Below are 19745 nucleotides of genomic sequence, written 5' to 3'. Positions count from 1 at the left end.
ATATTTACACAATACAAAAGGGATACTATGACCAATATGCATACTTTTACTCGAAGGGCCTCTTCCTGTATATAGGAAGAACTTCTTTTTTTCTCGAATGCATTCGATGATCTTATCAAAATCTCGGTGTGCAAAAGTGAGACCCCTTCTTAAAAACCTATGGGGTTTCAACCCAGTGAGATTTTCAATTTCATCGATAAAGTGGCTCTCAAACTTTTGACAGCCAAACTGGGTTATTACATGATCATAGTTGATGCTTTGCATTGATCCATCCTCTGATTTACCTGCTTCTACGGTCCATGGTGTTACTGTCTGATCAGTCATTATGGGTAAGAAAAAAAGCAAATAATTATAATATTGATTTATTACATCAGATCATAGGTGGTTAGAGAACTAAAGATTTTATTATTGATGGAGACTAGAAACTGCTTCTGAAGATAAACAATTATCAAATTTTTGTAGAACAGTTATTTAAGCATCAATCCAGAAAAATCACAAACAAATATTAACTCTTTTGAGAATTATCTATTTAAATGTTTTGAGTATATCAATAATTGAATATATGATATTTTACAAAAAAACACTGCTGTTGACTAGTATACTTATCAAAAAAGTTGGATGAAGAAACAAATCCTTACAAAAAATTGATAAGTTTAACTAGGAAAGATTAGATATTAAAGGAAATTTTTATTGTGTAAAATACTATAAATTATATTGGAAAATAAAACAGCTGGTGTGATATAACTTAAAATATAAGTTTTTTACATCTGGCATGGCTCATCATGTTGACAAAAATGGAAATGCATTTTTGAATATTTTTTCATTATATTAGTAATTTATTATCATTTTGGTATACATTTACATATCGCTGTGTCAGATGCTAATACTATCTATATGGTTGATTGTAGATAAATCATATTTGTACTCCTAAATAACAACTATAGCTACAACATTCTCATTTTACAACACTGGCAATGAGATCCTAACAATGTATACAGAGTTATAAAATCTATATTATGCAATAATTCGTCCTTCATAGCTCAGGGGTTAGAGTGCAACGTTGTGGCCGTTGAGACGCGGGTTCGATTCCCGCTGAAGGAATTTAGTTTCCATTTATTTATTATTATTTTTTGCCATATGATCTGTATCAATAGTGAAGAGATTTCAAAAAATTCCTTGATAGATTTCGTTGTTGTTCCCGATATTGTTGTTGAAGATATGTTAGATGAAATTCTTATTGATGAGCATAGGATTATCTTTTTTGATACAAAGGGGAATATTTCTGAAATTTCAGACAAGGTTGAATCGTCATTTTGCAATTTCTCATGCATTGATTTTTCATCTGGTGATGAGATTAATGATACTTTGAGTAAGTCTTGTATCGATGATTCCAGCTATACATCAACTCTTTCTTCATTGCAATTTAGTCGAAAATTTCAAGTAAATAATTTCCAGCATACTATAGATGATTCTTCTCAAAGGACAGATAATAATTTGTATTCCTTAGAAAACATTGAAGCCAGTTTAGAGGAAGAGAACCAGTTTCCTATAGACAAAAATACAAGGATATTTCTTATTTCATCAATTGATAAATTAGTCAACACACTCCATTTTATTAAAAAATACAAGAATTTTATTCTAGTAATTGATTCTATAACATTGGTAGGAGACGAAAATATTTCCTATATTAAAGATATAATTAATTTACTATGGTCTATAATTTTAGAAAATAATTCGACTATAATTTGCATTAATCATTATAGAATTGGAAGAATAAAGCACTCATACCATTTGATCCCTAAAATGGGAAAGATATGGGAACAATATCTAACCTATAGGATATTTTGCAATATCAAAAGAAACAAAATTGATTATAAGATTAAAGAATATCGCCTGTAATAAATCTGAAACTATTCACATAAGGTATTTATATGTCATTTGATCTATTTAATTTAATCATTAATATAAAACAAGCATTTTAGCTATAATACATATTCCATTATGGTGTAAAATCTAAGGCTAATGGATATTCAAGGAATGCTTCTTGTAAAACTTAACAAAAAGAGCAAGTACTATTTCAATGCTTCATTTAATACAAAATATTTTTATTTTTCTTTCACCCATGGAAAATTCCATAAATGATAGTTTAGAGGAACTGCTTAATGAAAATAATAAGCTCGAGAACATTCTTGAAGAACAAAACTCAAAGTTGATGGAGTTGGAGGCACATCAAAAAACTCTGGTTGCAACAATTTGTGGGGATGAAGTGCAATACTATTTTCCTCCTAGAATTGTAGATAATAAAAATAATTTCAAAAACTTAAGAGAAAAATTAACAAATAGTACCTTTGATCAATTCCCTACGCTTATAATCAACAAACCAGAGCCATTTGTTGCTTCTAAGGAAAACTTCTATAAACAAATGGCATCTGTATCTTCATATGAACAGTATCTGCTACATCTGATTTCCTATAAAGCCATTAAGGTTTTCAAGAGATCACGATTAACAAAGCATAATCATAAGTACGAGTTTTACAAAACAATTATTTTTAGGTGGGAGAATAGACCAATTTTAGAAATATCAGATTCCGAAGGAAATGTTTTCCATAATTTTACAGAATTCGCTTCTATATTTGATGAATTTCCTTTCGATTTGCATGGTTGGTTAGCATTGACTGAAATTGATTAAGCCATATTAAATTTTGTAAATGATTGACTACAATAAATTGTATTTGTCAGTAAGAGGATTTATATTATAACTATGTATCCAATATTTATGATTAAATAGATGCTTTACCCACTGCCTTTCTATTTCTACCACTAATACTATTTTCATATAATTTTGCTCCAAAGCTCCTCCAAGATAAGTGGGAAAGACTTAAAGCAAATAATTTAACGGATTATTAACATATTGTTATGAAATGCTAGTGTGGACTAAGTGTTAATTTTATAAATGACCTCAATGTTTTTGCATTATACTGAAAAAATTATATATTAGGATCATGTTCAGACATTAGGTATTGCTTAATTGTAGAATCTCTTCATATTCTTCAATGTAAAGTCTATTGATTTATATATCTATAAAATAATACCGATGAGCAAGTATACTATAAAATTAATTGTTGAGATCACAACTTATTCTACCAAAAAGCAATATAATATGTTCCAGAAAAACCAAATAACACAGCATTAGTATAAGATCTCATAGGAAATATCTGAATGTGAGAAGCCTGTCCCTTTACTCTTTGAATTAAACAACTATTTTAATTATCGTTTTTAGATTTTGAAGCTTCAAAAAAATGCTGATATCCAGATAAATATTAAATGTTTGCAATTTAAAGTCACTCATAGTCTATAGTATCTTAATATTGGAAATACATAGCTCCTGTCTTTAATAATCAGTGTATTTAGTAATTTTCTTGATTTTTGTACCCAAATGGAAAGTCTCAAAAAAGAATGTCACAGCCTTTTGCAGCAAAAAGAGAATGAAACAACGTGGACTAAAATAAATTCGCTATTTATAAGCTTACAAGCTCTTATGACTACCAGAGAAATTGTCGGAAAACATTTTTCAGCTTTTAATGAGTTGCTTACACGGTCAATTCAATCTGATAGATCTAAATTGAATGGAACATGCCTAACTTTTCTAGAACATTGTATACAAATACACAACAATTACGATTTCAACAGCTATATTCCCATTCTTCTTAAACTATCTGGACGATCTAACAAAATATTTGTGATTAGAGCTCAATCCACACTTTTGAAACTGTGTCAACAAAATGATCCTAGGAAGTTTGTCAAATACCTAACAGAATCTCTTGCCAGCAATAACAAGAAAATAAGAGAAACTGCATTTTCAGTCATTGCTCAGAGATATTGTGACAATTATGAGATGTTTAGAAAAATGATAGATAAAGGTAGATCAGATCCATCTATTGAAGTAAGGACCATTTGCAAACATATTAAGGAACCAGATTATGAGGTTCAAAATGTTAATGAAACACCAAGAAAACATGTAAAAACAAATCCATCATTAGTTCGAGAAAAAATTAATATTCAACCTACTCAATTACATAAAAAAGAAAAGATGAAAAAACCGGTTTTGGACATTGAACATCAAATCAATTCTTCACCTAAAGGTCTTAAAAAGCAGTCATTGAAAATTCCTAATTTAAATAATTACTTATTAGGTGAGGTCAAAAATGAGTATTTTGGTGATTTAGAACTAAAACAGAAGATAAAAGAGCACAAAAGGAGTATTCTAAGGACTAGTATTGTTAGCTTGAAATCTTCAGCTTCAGAAGATAAAGCCTCAAGGCCAAGGTTTGTTGTATTGGATTCTAGTCAAAAGAAAAACTTAGTTGCCAGATCTATAATAAACAAGTCCAGTGGGAAACTTTTTCGAGAAGAGCAACTCTTAGATGCAAAACCTAAAGAGTCCATTTCTAAAGATCAGTATGGATATTGCATAGAATCACACAATATAGTTGAACTAGAAAAAAATCATACATTTCAGAAAGATAAGGATCAACCTGAAAATGGTGATGTAGAAGGTTCAAATCAAATATCTAAGGCACTAAATGATGATAATATCCCACATGAAGGTAGTTATGAAATTTCTGAAAAAGATGATTTGAAAGAAGTAGTTTTTAACTATTCTAAGTCTCATCCGGAAGAAGTAAATTCAGTTAAAAAATTAACCACAAGCAATACAAACGTACTCCATTCTCAAACTGTAGATTTAAGTGAATTTTTTAAACCTCCCAATGATCCAGAGAAACCAACCACACAAACACCAAATATATATTGTAAAAACCATGTCTGTATGTCTGATGCGAATGTGTCTTGTTCTGTTGATGACTTAAACAAAATCAATAATTTTCGAGAATGTAAATTAAGTTACCAGGATGAAACATTTTTATTCAATTCAGAGATGAGAAGTTCCAAAGATTACTCTTTAACTCATGAGTTAATTGATGAAAGCATTGTAACTAGAGAAATATGTAAAAGTGATAGTATTCAAGCTCCAAATCCAATTGATGAAAATGTAACCTCACAAATTAATGCTAGCCAGATCGACATATTGAATAGAAGCTTTTCCAACATATCTATTGGAGAATCCCATATTTGTAGCAGTCCAATTAAATCTGTGGAGAAGGTTATTGGTTCTAGCATTGAAACACATATATCAACTTTAGATCAATTTGTAGAGATTCTGTATAATTCTGAAGGTAATCAGAGCTATAATGCAGACAAATTTCCAGCTATTCAAGTAGATAGTCTGCCAAATTCTTCCAATCATTCCCTATGTGAGGATATAGTGAACAACATTGCATCTGATGGTGCTCAAACATATTTAGGTATTGCTACAGAAAATATAGTGTCAGCCTTCAAGCCTGATGAATCTCATTCTACTTGTGCTTCTCAATATAACAGTACTACAATTATTGAATCACAAAATTTAGAAAATGTTTTTGTAGACAATGAAAGCAAGGATATTCTTAAGCATTATTCTGATAGCCCCGATCCACAGTCTGTAGATAAAATATCTTTCGAAAGTAAAATGCACCCAGCAATATTATTGAATGTTTCTGATGAGGTTGATAGGACAATAATTATAAGCACACCATTTAAAAATAAAAATTCAGTGAATAGAACTATATCTGCTAAAGCTACTAACTTTATTGAAAAGATTAAACATAACAGTAGCCCTAATGCAACGTATAATAGTCTAAAAAATCCTACTTATGATACCATCACTTCTGCCATTTTACCTAATCCAACTTACGATGATATCATTTCTCCAACCCAGCCACATTGGTATAGTAGTGAAAATGCTAACTCTACCTTGATTGGAAGTGGTCATACTCCCCAGTTTACAGTTTTTCAGAATACTCAATCCGGTTTGGATAGCCTATCATCCAAACCTGAGCACCAATTTTTTAATGAAACTAATGGATATATTTCTGAACAAAAACCACAGTTTATAAGTGCTGAAAAGACCAAAGACTCAAATGAAAACAAGAATCTTGTAAATCTTACAAAATTTGCAGAAATATCTTCAGATTATGAGATAGATGGTAATGAAACTTTAAATGACTTAATAAATTAATTGAAGTAAGAATGAATGCCTGCGTGAAACCCATAAAAAATTTCTGAATAGAGAATAGTAAAATATTTTTTTAATATTTACCCCAAAAAATGCATTCCAAGCAGATGGATGCTATGACCTTGGCCATATCAATTTTGGCTGTTTCAATTTATTTTTCATTTCCAATATTTCTTAGTTTTAGAGACACAGAGGTGCATCTCAAAGAAAAATTCAACAATATTTTAGATCAGGGTCTTCTCGATAATCGAAGAGCATTTCTCTTAAAGACAATTATAAACAACTATCAAATGATTCAGAGAGGAACTAATTTTATAAATTCGAAGACTGATATTTTCAAACTTTCAGATTCGAAATTAGAGCAAATTGTGGAAAATGCACCCATTATTCACTCAAGTATTTTTATACTCTATTCACTCAAGATGATTTGCTGCACTGTTGGACCACTTCTCATTCCTGTGTTTTCACATATCATTCAAATCTTTAAATAAAAGTGTTAATACAAGCTCTATGAAGGTGTTGATAGTGCTAAATTGTCCTTACTGAGTATGTTCGAAATTCCAACTTTAATTTATTTTTATATTTTAAGTTCTCATTTTTCAAATGATTTGAAACTATTCTGACTAGTTCGTATAATATCCTTCTGTAGTTTAAACGAGTGTTTCTCTAATAAGAATGTATTATGCATTTGTTTATCGGGAACTATTTTAAACATCTCTGTTACAAAATCCTCTAAAGAAGTTATTCGTCTTTCAAGTAAATCCATTAGTGATACTATTTCACCATCTAGTGGAATTGGAACAGTAAAATCAATCTTTTCTGATTGAGGACCAGTGTTATCGATATAGTCACTTAGAATATCATCAGAACCTTCCTCCATAGAGTTATTGCGAAGAGAATTGTTTTTCGAGAATTTAGTCAAGTTTTGCAAGTCAAAAACTCTATCAAGCTCACTCATATCAAACGAAGAAGTTGACTTATTCTGAAAAAGCACTCCTGAATCTGTGTTGTTTTCTTTTTTATCAAAATAAGTATTTAGCCTCTTTTTTAGTGTTATCCTCTTTCTCTGGTCTGAGCCATTTAGTTCCACTTTCGGAGGCTCAATAATTATAGCTGATTCATGTCCTTTAAGCTCTATGTTACTAAGCCTAGCTGCAAAATTCAGAGTACTTAGACTTTCTTCAACACATACTCTATGAGGGCTAATCATACAAAGTGCTATTAATAGAGTATCTCCATCAAAACTTGACTGCAGTATTCGAGTCAGTTTAGAATCCCTAAATCCCAAAAGCTTACCATTTAACAAATTATTTACTAGTGTTCCAAGAGCTAGTAAACTCTTATTAATAAAACTGCCCTCGGACCGACGGCTTTCGAATCGACTTGCTCGCTCAGACCCTGCTAAATCAATAAAGTTCAAAATTGCATCATCTTTCCGTATCTGAACTATAGAATGGCTTCTTGAACTATTTATGTTATATTCTGTTATCCCCACCTTTCTGTTGTTGCTGCATTTCGTTAAGAAACCAATTGCACAATCCAATGAATCCACTTTTTCTATATGTAGATTTTTCATGGTATTTTTTTTGCCAGATGTGTACATTTTAACTTCAGAATTGTTTGAAAGATCAAAAATTCTTTCATTGTAAATTTCTACGCAGGATATTGTGAATATGCTGTGCACAGTATATAACTCTGCTAATCCCATATGAATTATTCCGTTTTCTTCGCAATTCCCAGTCATTGTATGAGTTTTCCCACTACCCGTCTGTCCATATGCAAATACTGTTACATTTTTATTATCTAAATATTCTTTAATAGAATTTTTAATACATTTTTCATAGAGCGATTTGTTATTTTCCTTAAAAAATATTGATTTGAAATCTCGAAATGTGACCATGGAATTCCCTTTTTCATAGGAAATTGATGTTCCTTGGTTGTTCCAAACATCTTCTGGATCATCCCTACATCTTATGTGTACATCAACTTTTTTGGACATGCATATAAATTATAATTTTTTATTAAAAGTTTCATTTTGTAACTTGTTTGAATTTAATCAATTTGGAAATTAAAAGCTGCAACCAAGGAGAGTATTTCAAGCAAAAATTAAATACTATGATGTTTCTTATGTTATTCAATAGAACATTAATTATTTTTAGTATTATGAGACAAGATTGATATGATATTAAAATCAAAAAATACAATTTCTCCACTGTTATGGTACTATATTCCTTTATTGAACGCTCTACTGTCTGTGTTAAACAACACTTTGAAAATTACTCCATTAAACCTATTTTTAGTATTTTGTTTACTCAAAAATTCTTTTATTTTTTGTCCCTGTATGAATTCTGATGACAACATTTACATAAAGCCGTTGGGTGCTGGAAATGAAGTGGGAAGATCCTGTATTCACATAAAATATAAAAACAAGGAACTTTTACTTGATTGTGGAGTTCACCCAGCCTTCACTGGAGTCTCATCTCTTCCATTTTTAGATTTAGTGGATCTTAGCAAAATAGATGCTATCTTAGTTACTCATTTTCATTTGGACCATGCAGCAGCCTTGCCATTTCTAACTGAAAAAACTAGTTTTAATGGAAAGGTGTACATGACCCATCCTACCAAAGCCATTTTACGTTGGCTATTGAATGACTATATTCGAGTAATAAATAGTTCATCCGATGAAGATTTTTATTCTGAAGCAGATTTAACAAATTGTTACAATAAAATTATTCCAATAGATTACCATCAACAAGTTAATATAAACGGTATAAAATTTACTGCCTTTAATGCTGGACATGTGCTAGGGGCAGCTATGTTTTTACTTGAGATAGAGCAGACAAAATTGTTGTATACCGGTGATTTTTCAAGGGAAGATGATCGACATCTAAAAGCAGCCGAGTCTCCAAATTGTAAACTGGACATATTAATCACGGAGAGTACTTATGGTACTCAGTGCCATCTGCCCCGTTCAGAACGGGAAGCTAGGTTTACAAAGGTTGTGTCTGATGTCGTAGAAAGAGGAGGAAGATGCCTTCTTCCAGTTTTCGCACTAGGAAGAGCACAAGAACTTCTTCTTATTCTAGAGGAACATTGGGAGTCTCATCCTCACCTAAAATCTGTTCCAATTTATTATGCTTCTGCTTTGGCTAAAAAGTGTATTTCAATTTACCAGACATATGTGAATATGATGAATGAACGAATTCAAAAAATTAGTCTGACTCGAAATCCATTCGATTTTAAAAATATTGAAAACTTAAAAGATATTACTCGATTTAAAGATAGGGGGCCATGTGTTATTATGGCCAGCCCTGGTATGCTACAAAGTGGATTGAGTAGGGAACTATTTGAAAGATGGTGCTCGAATTCAAAAAATGGGGTAGTTATCCCTGGATATTGTGTTGAAGGAACATTGGCCAAGGATATTTTAAGTGAACCAAAGGAGATCGAATCATCGAGAGGACAGCTGCTAAGATTGAACATGACAGTTGAGTATATCTCTTTTTCAGCTCATGTCGACTATACTCAAAATTCGCAATTTATTGATGAATGCGCCCCATCACATCTTTTTTTCGTTCATGGTGAAGTTAATGAAATGATGAGGTTGAAGAATACGATTGCTCAAAGAAACGAAAGGATAGGTGTGTCTATGGCATTATATGCGTTGAGAAATGGTGAGGAAGCTCAAGTTCCTGTTATAAAGGAAAATCAAGGGAAAATCTATACAAATAAACGTGTATTTGATGCTTTTATAGTTCAGGAGAATGATGAATATTCTGTATTTGATTTTCAGGATATTATCAATAAAAGGTCTGAAACAGATTTCCAGACAGTAAAATTAATGCAAAAACAGAAGATACCGTACAATTCCACCTTTAACTTATTAAAGCAAATATTGATTGAAGAGTTTGATGCAAAAGAGATATCCATTGTAAAACCTCTGGAAAGTCAAATTAATGAAGAAGAAGTCTTTGTTGAAAATCCCGTAAGTGAAGATGAGACATTAAGTATCTCACACGATCCACAGATTAATGATGAATATATCGATACAACTGGATTGAAATCTCAGGGAGGTATTAAACATGAACTTAATGACAATGAGATTCTATCAAACATTCCTGAAAATAGTTTATGCTCACAAAATCATCATTTGCATACAGATGTTACCTGTCGTTCTGATCTTAAATCAGATTCCGTTCTTCAGGTCGGAGGTATTAAAATTTCATTCCGAGAATCAGAGGTTATAATGGAATGGGAGAGTAACTATTGCGATGATGTTACTGCAATGGCCATCAACAAATCAATTCGAGACATTGGTTGTAATATTAAAAGTTTGAGAATTGCAAAAATTGATCAGTTAAATTTTATTTTTGAAAGTTTGAAGGGATACTTTGAAGATGTAACTTTAAGCAAAAATATATTAACTGTTAACAGTTGTGCTTTTGTTGAAAATGGAGTAGTTACAGGAAGTTGTAATTCTACTGTTGAAAGGGTAAAGAATATACTGAAAAGAATTGGCCATATCTTTCACAAGCACTAATATTATAAGTAAATTATTTTCAATATTAGCCGGATAAGTGAAATAAAGTCATTGGGTTCCTGCCTGTATTTTTGAACTTTAATAAGGAGCAAATTATTTTTCCTTATAAACAAATCTACTCCAAATTCTTTTTTTGTTTTTTATCCCACTATGCATAAACATAATTTAGAAATATTGCCGATCTCTGAAATAATTACTGAGTTAAATTCAGCATTTGGAAAAATGCCTGTGATAACAAAACACTGCACACAGGCTCTAAATCTTCTAATATTTAATCTGAGATGCTCTCACTTTTCTGAAATGCATCTTAAGGATATTTTAGTAGTTGTTCTCAGAGGGTTTTCAAGTAATGATATGTATTTGAAGAATTACATTTTTATTACGCTTATGGAAATACAGAATTATTCAGAAGAATCTGGAATAATCAGCATCAATTCTATTTTAAAGGAAATAGATTCTAAGGTTTCATGTAAGAATGTATGTTTAAAAAACCTAGGGATGCGTTCACTTTTTAGAAGTTTGCCAGAGCTGATGCGTATGGATTTTGAGAGATATGTAAAACAGTCCTTGCTAAATGTAGGCTCTAAGGATAATAGTGTAGTTATATCCTCAGAATATTTTAAAACTATGAAGATTGAGACAAGTATGTCTGGAAATATTGAAGACTATCATTTGAGTTTCTTTAATAATTTGCCTATAAATAAGTATAGTGTTTTGTTGGAGATAAAAAAGATAATATCTGGAAATGGACATATTTCAGAGGTAGTAAAGTATTTGAAGGGAGGAGTAGATGATGTTGTATTTCTAGAGGCCTGTAAATGTCTACTTATTTTCCCACAGGAAGTTTCAACAACATATGTCGATAGAGCTCTTGATACTTTAAGATTGTTTATGCACTCAAATGAAGTTAAACAATTTTCAGCAATAAAAATAATCAGTAAGCTATCAATTAATTTTCCAAATAAAGTAGCAAAAATAAACAAGGAAATTGAAGATGCTGTCCACTCGACAAATCAATCTGTTAGTATGCTGGCCATATTGGTACTGCTAAAAACTGGAAATGAGGAGTCTGTCAGAAAGCTTGCCAAGAAAATTGAACCATTCCTATCTACCATGTCTAACTCTTATAAAATCATGGCTATTGATACGATGGAAAAACTTGCTAAAAGCCGAAAAGACGAATTCGTGTCATTTCTTAGAAATGCCCTAATTCAAAAAGGTGACTTAAGTTTTAAAAAATATATTCTTCAAAAGTTTGATAGAGTTCTAAATACGATGGATGATGCTGGTGAGAATGGTTTAGAATCAGATGACGAGTCTGAGCATATTCTCAAGCATGATACAATTTCATTTCTCTGCAACTATATTGAGGATCCTGAGTATTATCAGCTAAGCATGGACATCTTGGGAATATTTGGTAAGCATTTGAGGAACTTAAAGGATTTGGTTCATGTTTACAATAGATTGATCATTGACAATTACCATGTTAAAAATTGCGCTATACAAACGCTTTTTGATTTAGACCATAAATTTAATACACTTGAGGCTATTCCCCAAGAAGATGGAAGTATATTTAAGGAATTTTTGATGAAAAATAGAAATGTAAGGAGAGGAGAATTCAAAATGGATGAATTGGGTGAATTGAAAGAAGAGGTATTGAAATATATTAAGTATAAAGAACCTGAGATTATTAAGGAGTCTGATTTTATTAAAGAGTGTAGATCTATTATTCTTACCGAAAAGAAATCCGATTTCCAAATATCATTGGTCAAGAAGATCTTTGTGGATAAAGTTATTCTTGCATTTACCATCAAAAATAGGCTTGAAAATGTAAGCATAATTTCAGGATTGCTTACAGTTGTTGGAGATGAAAGTGAGTATAAGATGGATGTGAATTCCGATGGAGTTTATGATCTGGAAGTAAGTGCAAAAGAAGGAGAAACATTCAATGGAGTGTTTGAATATGAAATTGGAATGGAAGAGGATCCTGAAGATACAGAAAATGATTCAATATCATTGAATCCATTTGAATTTACGATATTCGATTTTTCTAGACCTATGGATATTTCTGAAATACCTTCTTTGACCAAAGCAGTGGAACTGTCACTCAATTCTACTGTTGAAGAGTCAATAAGTCAAATTGTTAGTATGGTTAATCTACATTTAATTGCAGACAAAAATTACTTTAGATTGAGTGGTAAATATAATGGAGAATGTATAGTACTTAAGGGAACGTTGAAATATAACAAATACACAATTGTGAAAATGGAGATTGCCTCAACAGACAAAACTGTTTTGGAAACTGCAGCAGCAGTGTTTGAATAAAACCATTTCAAGATTTACAATCTACAAGTATTGAAACCAATTTGGAAAATTCTTAGGGCATATGTACTATCATAAGCTTGAATGTTAAGATAGACTTTTAATATAATAATAAACCTGGATTAATCTTTCTGATTTTAAACCATAAAAAATTTTATTTTATACATTTGTAATTGGCAAATTTCCAAACAATACATTGTCATCCAATATGGACCCATCAGGAATATCAATCGTACTTCCTTCAGGGGCACATATGATAACAATTCCTTTTAAAACAACATTTTTTCCAAATCGAACATTTCCTGTAACAGTAAGTATGTCTAAATCAACAATGTCTGGAATTCCATTGAATGAACCTTCAAAATGCTCAATTTTATCGAAATTATTTCCGATCAATTTTATAATTGGTGCTGCTTCTGATGTACGTAGATTGTTAAGAATCAACTCCCCGTGTTTTTCACAGTATAAATTTGATTCACATAAGAACAGGTCCGAGCATGTCTTAACCGGGGTAAATCGTGACCTTGGAACCAATATGCCTGCAGTCTTAGAAAAGCATTTTATTGCAGAGCCAATAGCTGTTTCTAGTTGAATAATCATTTCATCATTAACAATCTTTTTGTTCTCAATGATGTCTAGTTCGATTTTATTCAGATTTTCTTTTAAAGCCTTTAAATTGATCCAAATATTATTTGTATTAAATATTTTAAATTTTCTTACGCTCGTAAACTCACTTTTTTTCTGTGAAGGTACCATTGCAATCTCTAAAAGTTTCAGGTTATCTTCGTAGTTGATTAATGTACCGCCCTTGATGTCAGCACGAGTTTTATTCGTAACTTCCATGCAAAAGTCCAACTTCTGTGATGCAAAAGTCTCCAATATCTTTAAATCCACAGTTGAGGACAGGTTATCCACGTTGCTAACAAACAAATATTCCTTCCCATCTGCAATCAACTCATTCAAAAGACCTGATTTGTTTAAACTGTAGAAAATATCACCATGACCTGGTGGATAATACATTTGGTCTCCACCAATAGGCATCATATTTTCTGCAGAGATTCTTGGAAATTGGCTCTGGTTAAATGTTTTTATATCTTCATAATTTCTAATCATTTTCTTGGTCCTTGCATCGGTGTTGAAGCTATCCATTAGCACCAATGGTATTTTACATTTGTATTTCTTACTTAAGTGAGTTAATTGGCGAACTATCATATCTATAAAATTCTTGCCATCTTTGATTTTTACTGCACTTTTCGGCCCGATACATCCCATAGTAGTCCCAAGTCCACCATTTAGTTTTAAAACAACTAATTTTTTCAGATTATCATCTGAATTTTCTGGTTCGGAAAGATCTTCATATTTTAATATTTTTCCTTTCGGTGGCTCAATTTTGTTCCATTCAATACTTTTTTTTCCATCGAGAAATCTTTCATACAATTTTTTGAACTCATCTAACTCCTCAGGGTTTGGATGTGTTGCTTTTAATTCTTCCAACTCTTCCGATAAATTCTTGATCAATTTGGACTGGTAATAAGTATCAGAATTATCAAAATCTTCATCCATAGGGAAATTGAAGCAAGTTATTTATAAATAGACTTCAACAAATAAACTTTTATTTTTACCCCTAAAAAATTATTGGGAAATAAATGGATATACATCAACTTATTCTTGGATAAAGACGTGATGATCATCAACCAAAATTTTTAATTTTGTAAAAGAACCTGTTGGAATATAATCTTATCAAATTGATCAATAAAAAGGCAGTCTTCAATAAATTAGTTTGTAATATCTTTTGTAAATTGATCAATTTAAAACATAAGTTTCTAAAATACTTTGAAACTTTCGGTCACTGATTGTAGCCTCATACTCGGATGAAATTGGTCCATGAACAATTATTTGTCATATTTGTATACTTCTTTTCTTCTGTTGCCACTACACTGGCAAATAAGCATATCATGAAAGTATGTTCATTTCAACAGCATTACTTTCTGATTATAATACAGTCGACCATAATTGTTTTGTTGATTTTGATTTATTCACTAATCTATAACAAAATCAAATTTCGAAATATATCGAAATGGGTAATCACATCACTCTTTCTTTCTACAATGATGATTTCCAACATGAAAGCAATCTTTTATTTTCAGATAAGTCTATATACTTTATACAAGAATTGTTCAATCATTCTCGTGGCATTTTTAGAGTTATATTTTTTTGAGAGCCCCATAAGTGTTTTAGGATACACATCATTTGTGATGATGATTCTAAGTTCCTACACTGCAAATATTAAAGACCATATTGATCCACTGGGATATTTATGGATGGGTTTGAACATAGTTAGTACAGCAGCGTACGTACTTTATTTGAAGTTTGTTATGATTCATAGGGCTTCTAAAACTGAATCTGTTTTCTTTACAAATCTGATCAGTATACCATTTATATCAATATTTTCTATATTGTTTGATGATTTCTCCCAAGAAATACATATTACAAAGAATGTAAACCTGTGGATTTTATTTTCTTCAATTGCCGCACTGTTTACATCTTTTTCAACCGCATGGTTGCTTAAAATACTTAATTCAACAGCACTCTGCATGCTTGGATCTATGAATAAGCTACTTCTTTCTTTTTCAGGTATTACTTGGTTTAAAGAACCCGTAGGAATTTTGAAATTCGGAAGTTTGTTGGTTGGAATTTTAGCTGGTAGTGTATACTCGTATGACTCAATAAAAAAAGAGGTTTAAACAAACATTCGTAAACTATCCGAAATTTATTACAACATAAAATCAAGAAATAAAAGCTCCATCTCACTAATATTTAATAAAATTCTATAGCAGCTTTATAGCTCGTCATTCTTATTTTCCGAAAGAGACTCTTTTTGAATTTTTTCTAATGAACCCATTACATCCTTTATTCTTGTTTCTATTTTGCTCAAGCTCTCCTCTAAGTCGCTAAAAAGCTTAGCAGCTTCCTGTTTTTGCTTTTCCACTTCATCTAAATAATTCGACATTAAAGGGTGTAACCCCTCGGAAAAAAGAAACTTGAAATATAAAAAGTAAAAACGAAAATTCCCCTGCAATACAAGAATGAATAATAACTCGAAAACATAATACGCCACCATTAATCATAGTAAATCCATAGTTTCATATACAATAAACCAAATAACATATACTTAGTGATATATCAGTCGATAGAGTTTTGACAATATAGTACTCATTGAAATTGCTATTCTTTTTTATTTATTACCACTTTTTTCATCATTTGCATTAGACTCAAGGCTGTTTTCAATCTCTTCAATGCTTTGGTTAATGGCTGCAAGCTTTGTTTCCAGCTTCTTCACTGAGGCACTTATCTTTTCAAACATTTGTGCTGCAAGGATATTTTGTTCTTCAAGAGATTTATTTGAAGTCATGGGCAGAAAAAATTAGAACAGCTAATATTGGATAAGATTAAAAACAAGCAAGGTATTGTGATACAATCACAATTTTGATTTATCAATAAAACACTTTGTGATAAGGCATTATGTGGTCTGAATAATTTTCTAATGATAGTAATTTACAGAGTTTTTGTATTGTATAAGATTCTAGGGAAATAGTTAAGAAATATCAAACATTATATTTTGAGAAATACTTCTTTTACTAATTCAGTTATTGATATACGGATGCAGATATTTCTGGAAAGAAGGGTTTGACCATCATGGAAAGAGTTATATTATTGCCACTTATGTTATATTTATATTAATAAAACCTGATTGGAGAGTCATATATAGTAGTGTTCAAATGGAATTATATTTTATATTACCACCAATGTAAGATAAAGTTAAAGGTAAGTAACGTATAAATTTAAGCAATATTGAGTTTAAGATTTAATTTATGATTGTGCCATCATATGATCAATGCGTTTTCAAAGTAATATTTAATTTACAACATTTTTCTTTGTTTCTAAAAAACTGAAGTTAGATATTCTTAAAATATTTAATTTCAAAAATATACTTCATGGGCCATAATTATTTCTATTGAATCCCACAATGCTTCAAACGGTTGACAAGGAATCTTCGTAAACAATCGTCCTTCAAACATGTTTCAAAATGTATAATAAAAAACCAATCAAAAACATCCCCAATTTGAATGTTTGCGATATTAAAAAGACTTCAAAATTATTCAAATGAATATATTTTGAAAGTAAAATGGATTAAAATAATGCTAGCGCCGACTCTTATTGCCCTCATGTTTGCTAATTATTGGGATATTCAAAGTATTAAAATTATTTCTACATTTATTGATGGAGATAATAATTCCGATAATGTAGTCCGAGATTTTATTGTTCTTTTCTTGGGATATTCTGCTCTTAAGTATGGGGTTGCTATATTTGACACATATTTTATTGCCTATTCCGTCCGAAGAAGTTACTATAATTTTTTTAAGGAATATTTGAATATTAAATTCTTTGATTTTCAAAAATATGGTGTGGGAGAAGTGCAGTACAACATTCAACGACGATCATTAGCATTGCACAACTTTTTCACAGCCGTTACACTAACGTTTTTGCCAAATGCGTTCTATTTCGCCATTGCAACAAGAAAAGTATTGAAAGAACTTCCACTTGCATCAGCGTTGAAGGTGATATTTATTTGTTCGATATTTTTAGCAGGAATAATTTATTCTCAAAATATTCGTTCTAGAATTCGTAGAAATGCCAATAATGGATTCGAGAACAATTCAAAAAAGCTATACGATATCCTGTTGAATTATGAACGAATAAAGGCATATGACAATGCCGAGATAGAATCTAAAAAATACTACAATTCTATGGAAGAACAACACATATATGCAGTTATTTTTTGGTGTACATATGATGCTTTTCGATATTTAAACAATGTTTTATTTGTACTGGTCTCAGCCTTTATTTTTTACGAATATAATAGTGTGGGCTTGGCGAAAGTAAATGGAACACAGATAGTAATAATGGTTTCAGAACTTTCCAATAAAATAAAGCAGATATCGAAAGATATCGATTTTATTTGTACACACTTCACAAATCTGGACCAAAGTTTGATCGAAAATTGTGAACCCGAAGAACGATTTGGAACACTTGAAATACCCAGTTTGGATCAGAATATAAAAATTGAGAATCTTAAGTTTGGGTTTAGTAAGAAATTAGTTTTTAAAAACGTGTTCACTACAATTCACAAATCAGAAAAAATTGCTATAACCGGAGTAAACGGAGGAGGTAAATCCACATTTATAAAAATTTTGATGGGACTTTATGAATACCAGGGCTCATTAGAACTAGATGGATTTCAATCAAGAAATATAAATAGAAGGTCTTTAAGAAACCTAATAAGCTATGTTCCTCAAAATAGTCAACTTTTCGACACCACCTTAATAGAAAATCTGAAAATGGGAAACCCAAACTTAACCGACGAAAAGATTGTAGAAATTTGCAAAATATACAACTATCATAAGCTTTTTAAGAAGCTCGGCTATAATAATTCGATAGGTGAAAGGGGCAGAAATATTAGCGGTGGGCAAAGACAGAAAATTAGTTTCATGAGAGCTATTTTAAAAAATGCACCAATTATGATCTTAGACGAAGCTACTAGTAATTTAGACAAAATATCCGAAGACGAAATTATTAAAAACATAATTTTGAATATGCCCGACAAAACTGTCGTAATGATTGTACATAATCTAGAGACACTAAAATCATTCGATAGAGTTTTCTTTTTTGCAGATCAAACTTTGAAGATGCAGGGACCCTTTGACAAACTCTACGACGCTAAAAACGAATTTTATAGATTTTACAGATCGGCGACAGCAAAAATCAATTAAATTATCTTTTGTTGCGTTGAAAAGTTATACATATTTTCAAGTGTAGACATATAGCTTTGGGTTATTTTATATACCACTGTATTTTTCTAGGTATTTCTTTTTGTTATCTACATCATAGTCTTTTGATAAGTAGGTATAAGCCACCTCTTAGTTGAGAAAAATATTGAATTTTGAAAACTAATAATTTTATTAATCAATATAAAAAAATGCTATTTGAGATAAACTCCATAGTAGTATAACTATTTAAAGGGTCAAAAACTATCATTATTTTGGAAGGTATAAATATTATACTTAATTAGTCTGGGTAAATATGAGGGTCCAAATGCTTTCTAGCCATAATGACAGGGAAAGCAACCAATACATTCTTGCTAATGATACCTGGAATTATGATTAATACTTGTTTAGAGTTTTTTATGCTTGTGAAGAGATGGGTAACAGGATAACATGAATAAATTGAGTTGCTGAACTTTAATTTCAAAATAAAACATATTAAGGGTACGATGCAGCAAGTATTTTCTGAAAGTAAGTTTAGATACAAAAACTTAGTTCGTTCAAAAGGTATTTTAAAAAATATATGAACTCATAAAAAAGGACGTTTTATTATATTCATAAAAATTGGTTAATAAAATTTAAATATAATACTTCATATGCGGGAGAAAACTTTATTTAGAACAATAGCACCATTCTAACTATTTTAAATACAATGGTCTCTTTGATATTGCTGATATTTTCAGAAAATTTTATCTATTCTCTCTTTCATGATAATAATTGGGATAAAGTAATAGAAATTATATTATAGTCCATAAAATATAAAATTAGCCTTATTCACTTCATAATGTCATAAACAACTCTACTTCAAGCTTATTATTGGTAAAGATAAAATATTAAAAACTCTAGAATATTCACATCACTTGTATACAATTCGTTTTAAATTGATTTT

The 19745-nt window shown here is 30.7% G+C and overlaps 1 protein-coding gene and 1 non-coding gene across 2 annotated transcripts; both read left to right on the top strand.

Moving 5' to 3' along the window:
* The first annotated feature begins 1029 nt into the window (after positions 1–1029).
* On the top strand, positions 1030–1101 carry TRNAH-GUG (transfer RNA histidin (anticodon GUG)). Its single transcript has one exon. It is a non-coding gene; the product is annotated as a tRNA-His (tRNA).
* A 7352-nt stretch (positions 1102–8453) lies between these two features.
* On the top strand, positions 8454–14306 carry LOC147075457 (cleavage and polyadenylation specificity factor subunit 3-like). The gene is made up of 4 exons (XM_085942431.1): positions 8454–10032; positions 10294–10511; positions 11493–12794; positions 14295–14306. Exons 1-4 carry the CDS (start codon positions 8454–8456, stop codon positions 14304–14306), a joined length of 3111 nt encoding a protein of 1036 aa, XP_085798557.1.
* Positions 14307–19745: the final 5439 nt, after the last annotated feature.

Source organism: Rhyacophila brunnea, unplaced genomic scaffold, assembly GCF_057557595.1.
Source record: "Rhyacophila brunnea isolate RB1 unplaced genomic scaffold, BYU_Rbru_1.0 scaffold_144, whole genome shotgun sequence".
Classification (NCBI taxonomy): Eukaryota; Metazoa; Arthropoda; class Insecta; order Trichoptera; family Rhyacophilidae; genus Rhyacophila; species Rhyacophila brunnea.
The sequence above is the reverse complement of the archived record's forward strand: the minus strand, read 5'-3'. Positions and strand labels throughout refer to the sequence as shown.

Coding starts and splice junctions, on each gene's coding strand:
- LOC147075457 (XM_085942431.1), top strand. CDS start 8,454: ATGAATTCTGATGACAACATTTACATAAAGCCGTTGGGTGCTGGAAAT. Junction 10,033..10,293: donor TGAAGAGTTTGATGCAAAAG/AGATATCCATTG, acceptor GTCGTTCTGATC/TTAAATCAGATTCCGTTCTT. Junction 10,512..11,492: donor TGAAGGGATACTTTGAAGAT/GTAACTTTAAGC, acceptor ATTTTCCCACAG/GAAGTTTCAACAACATATGT.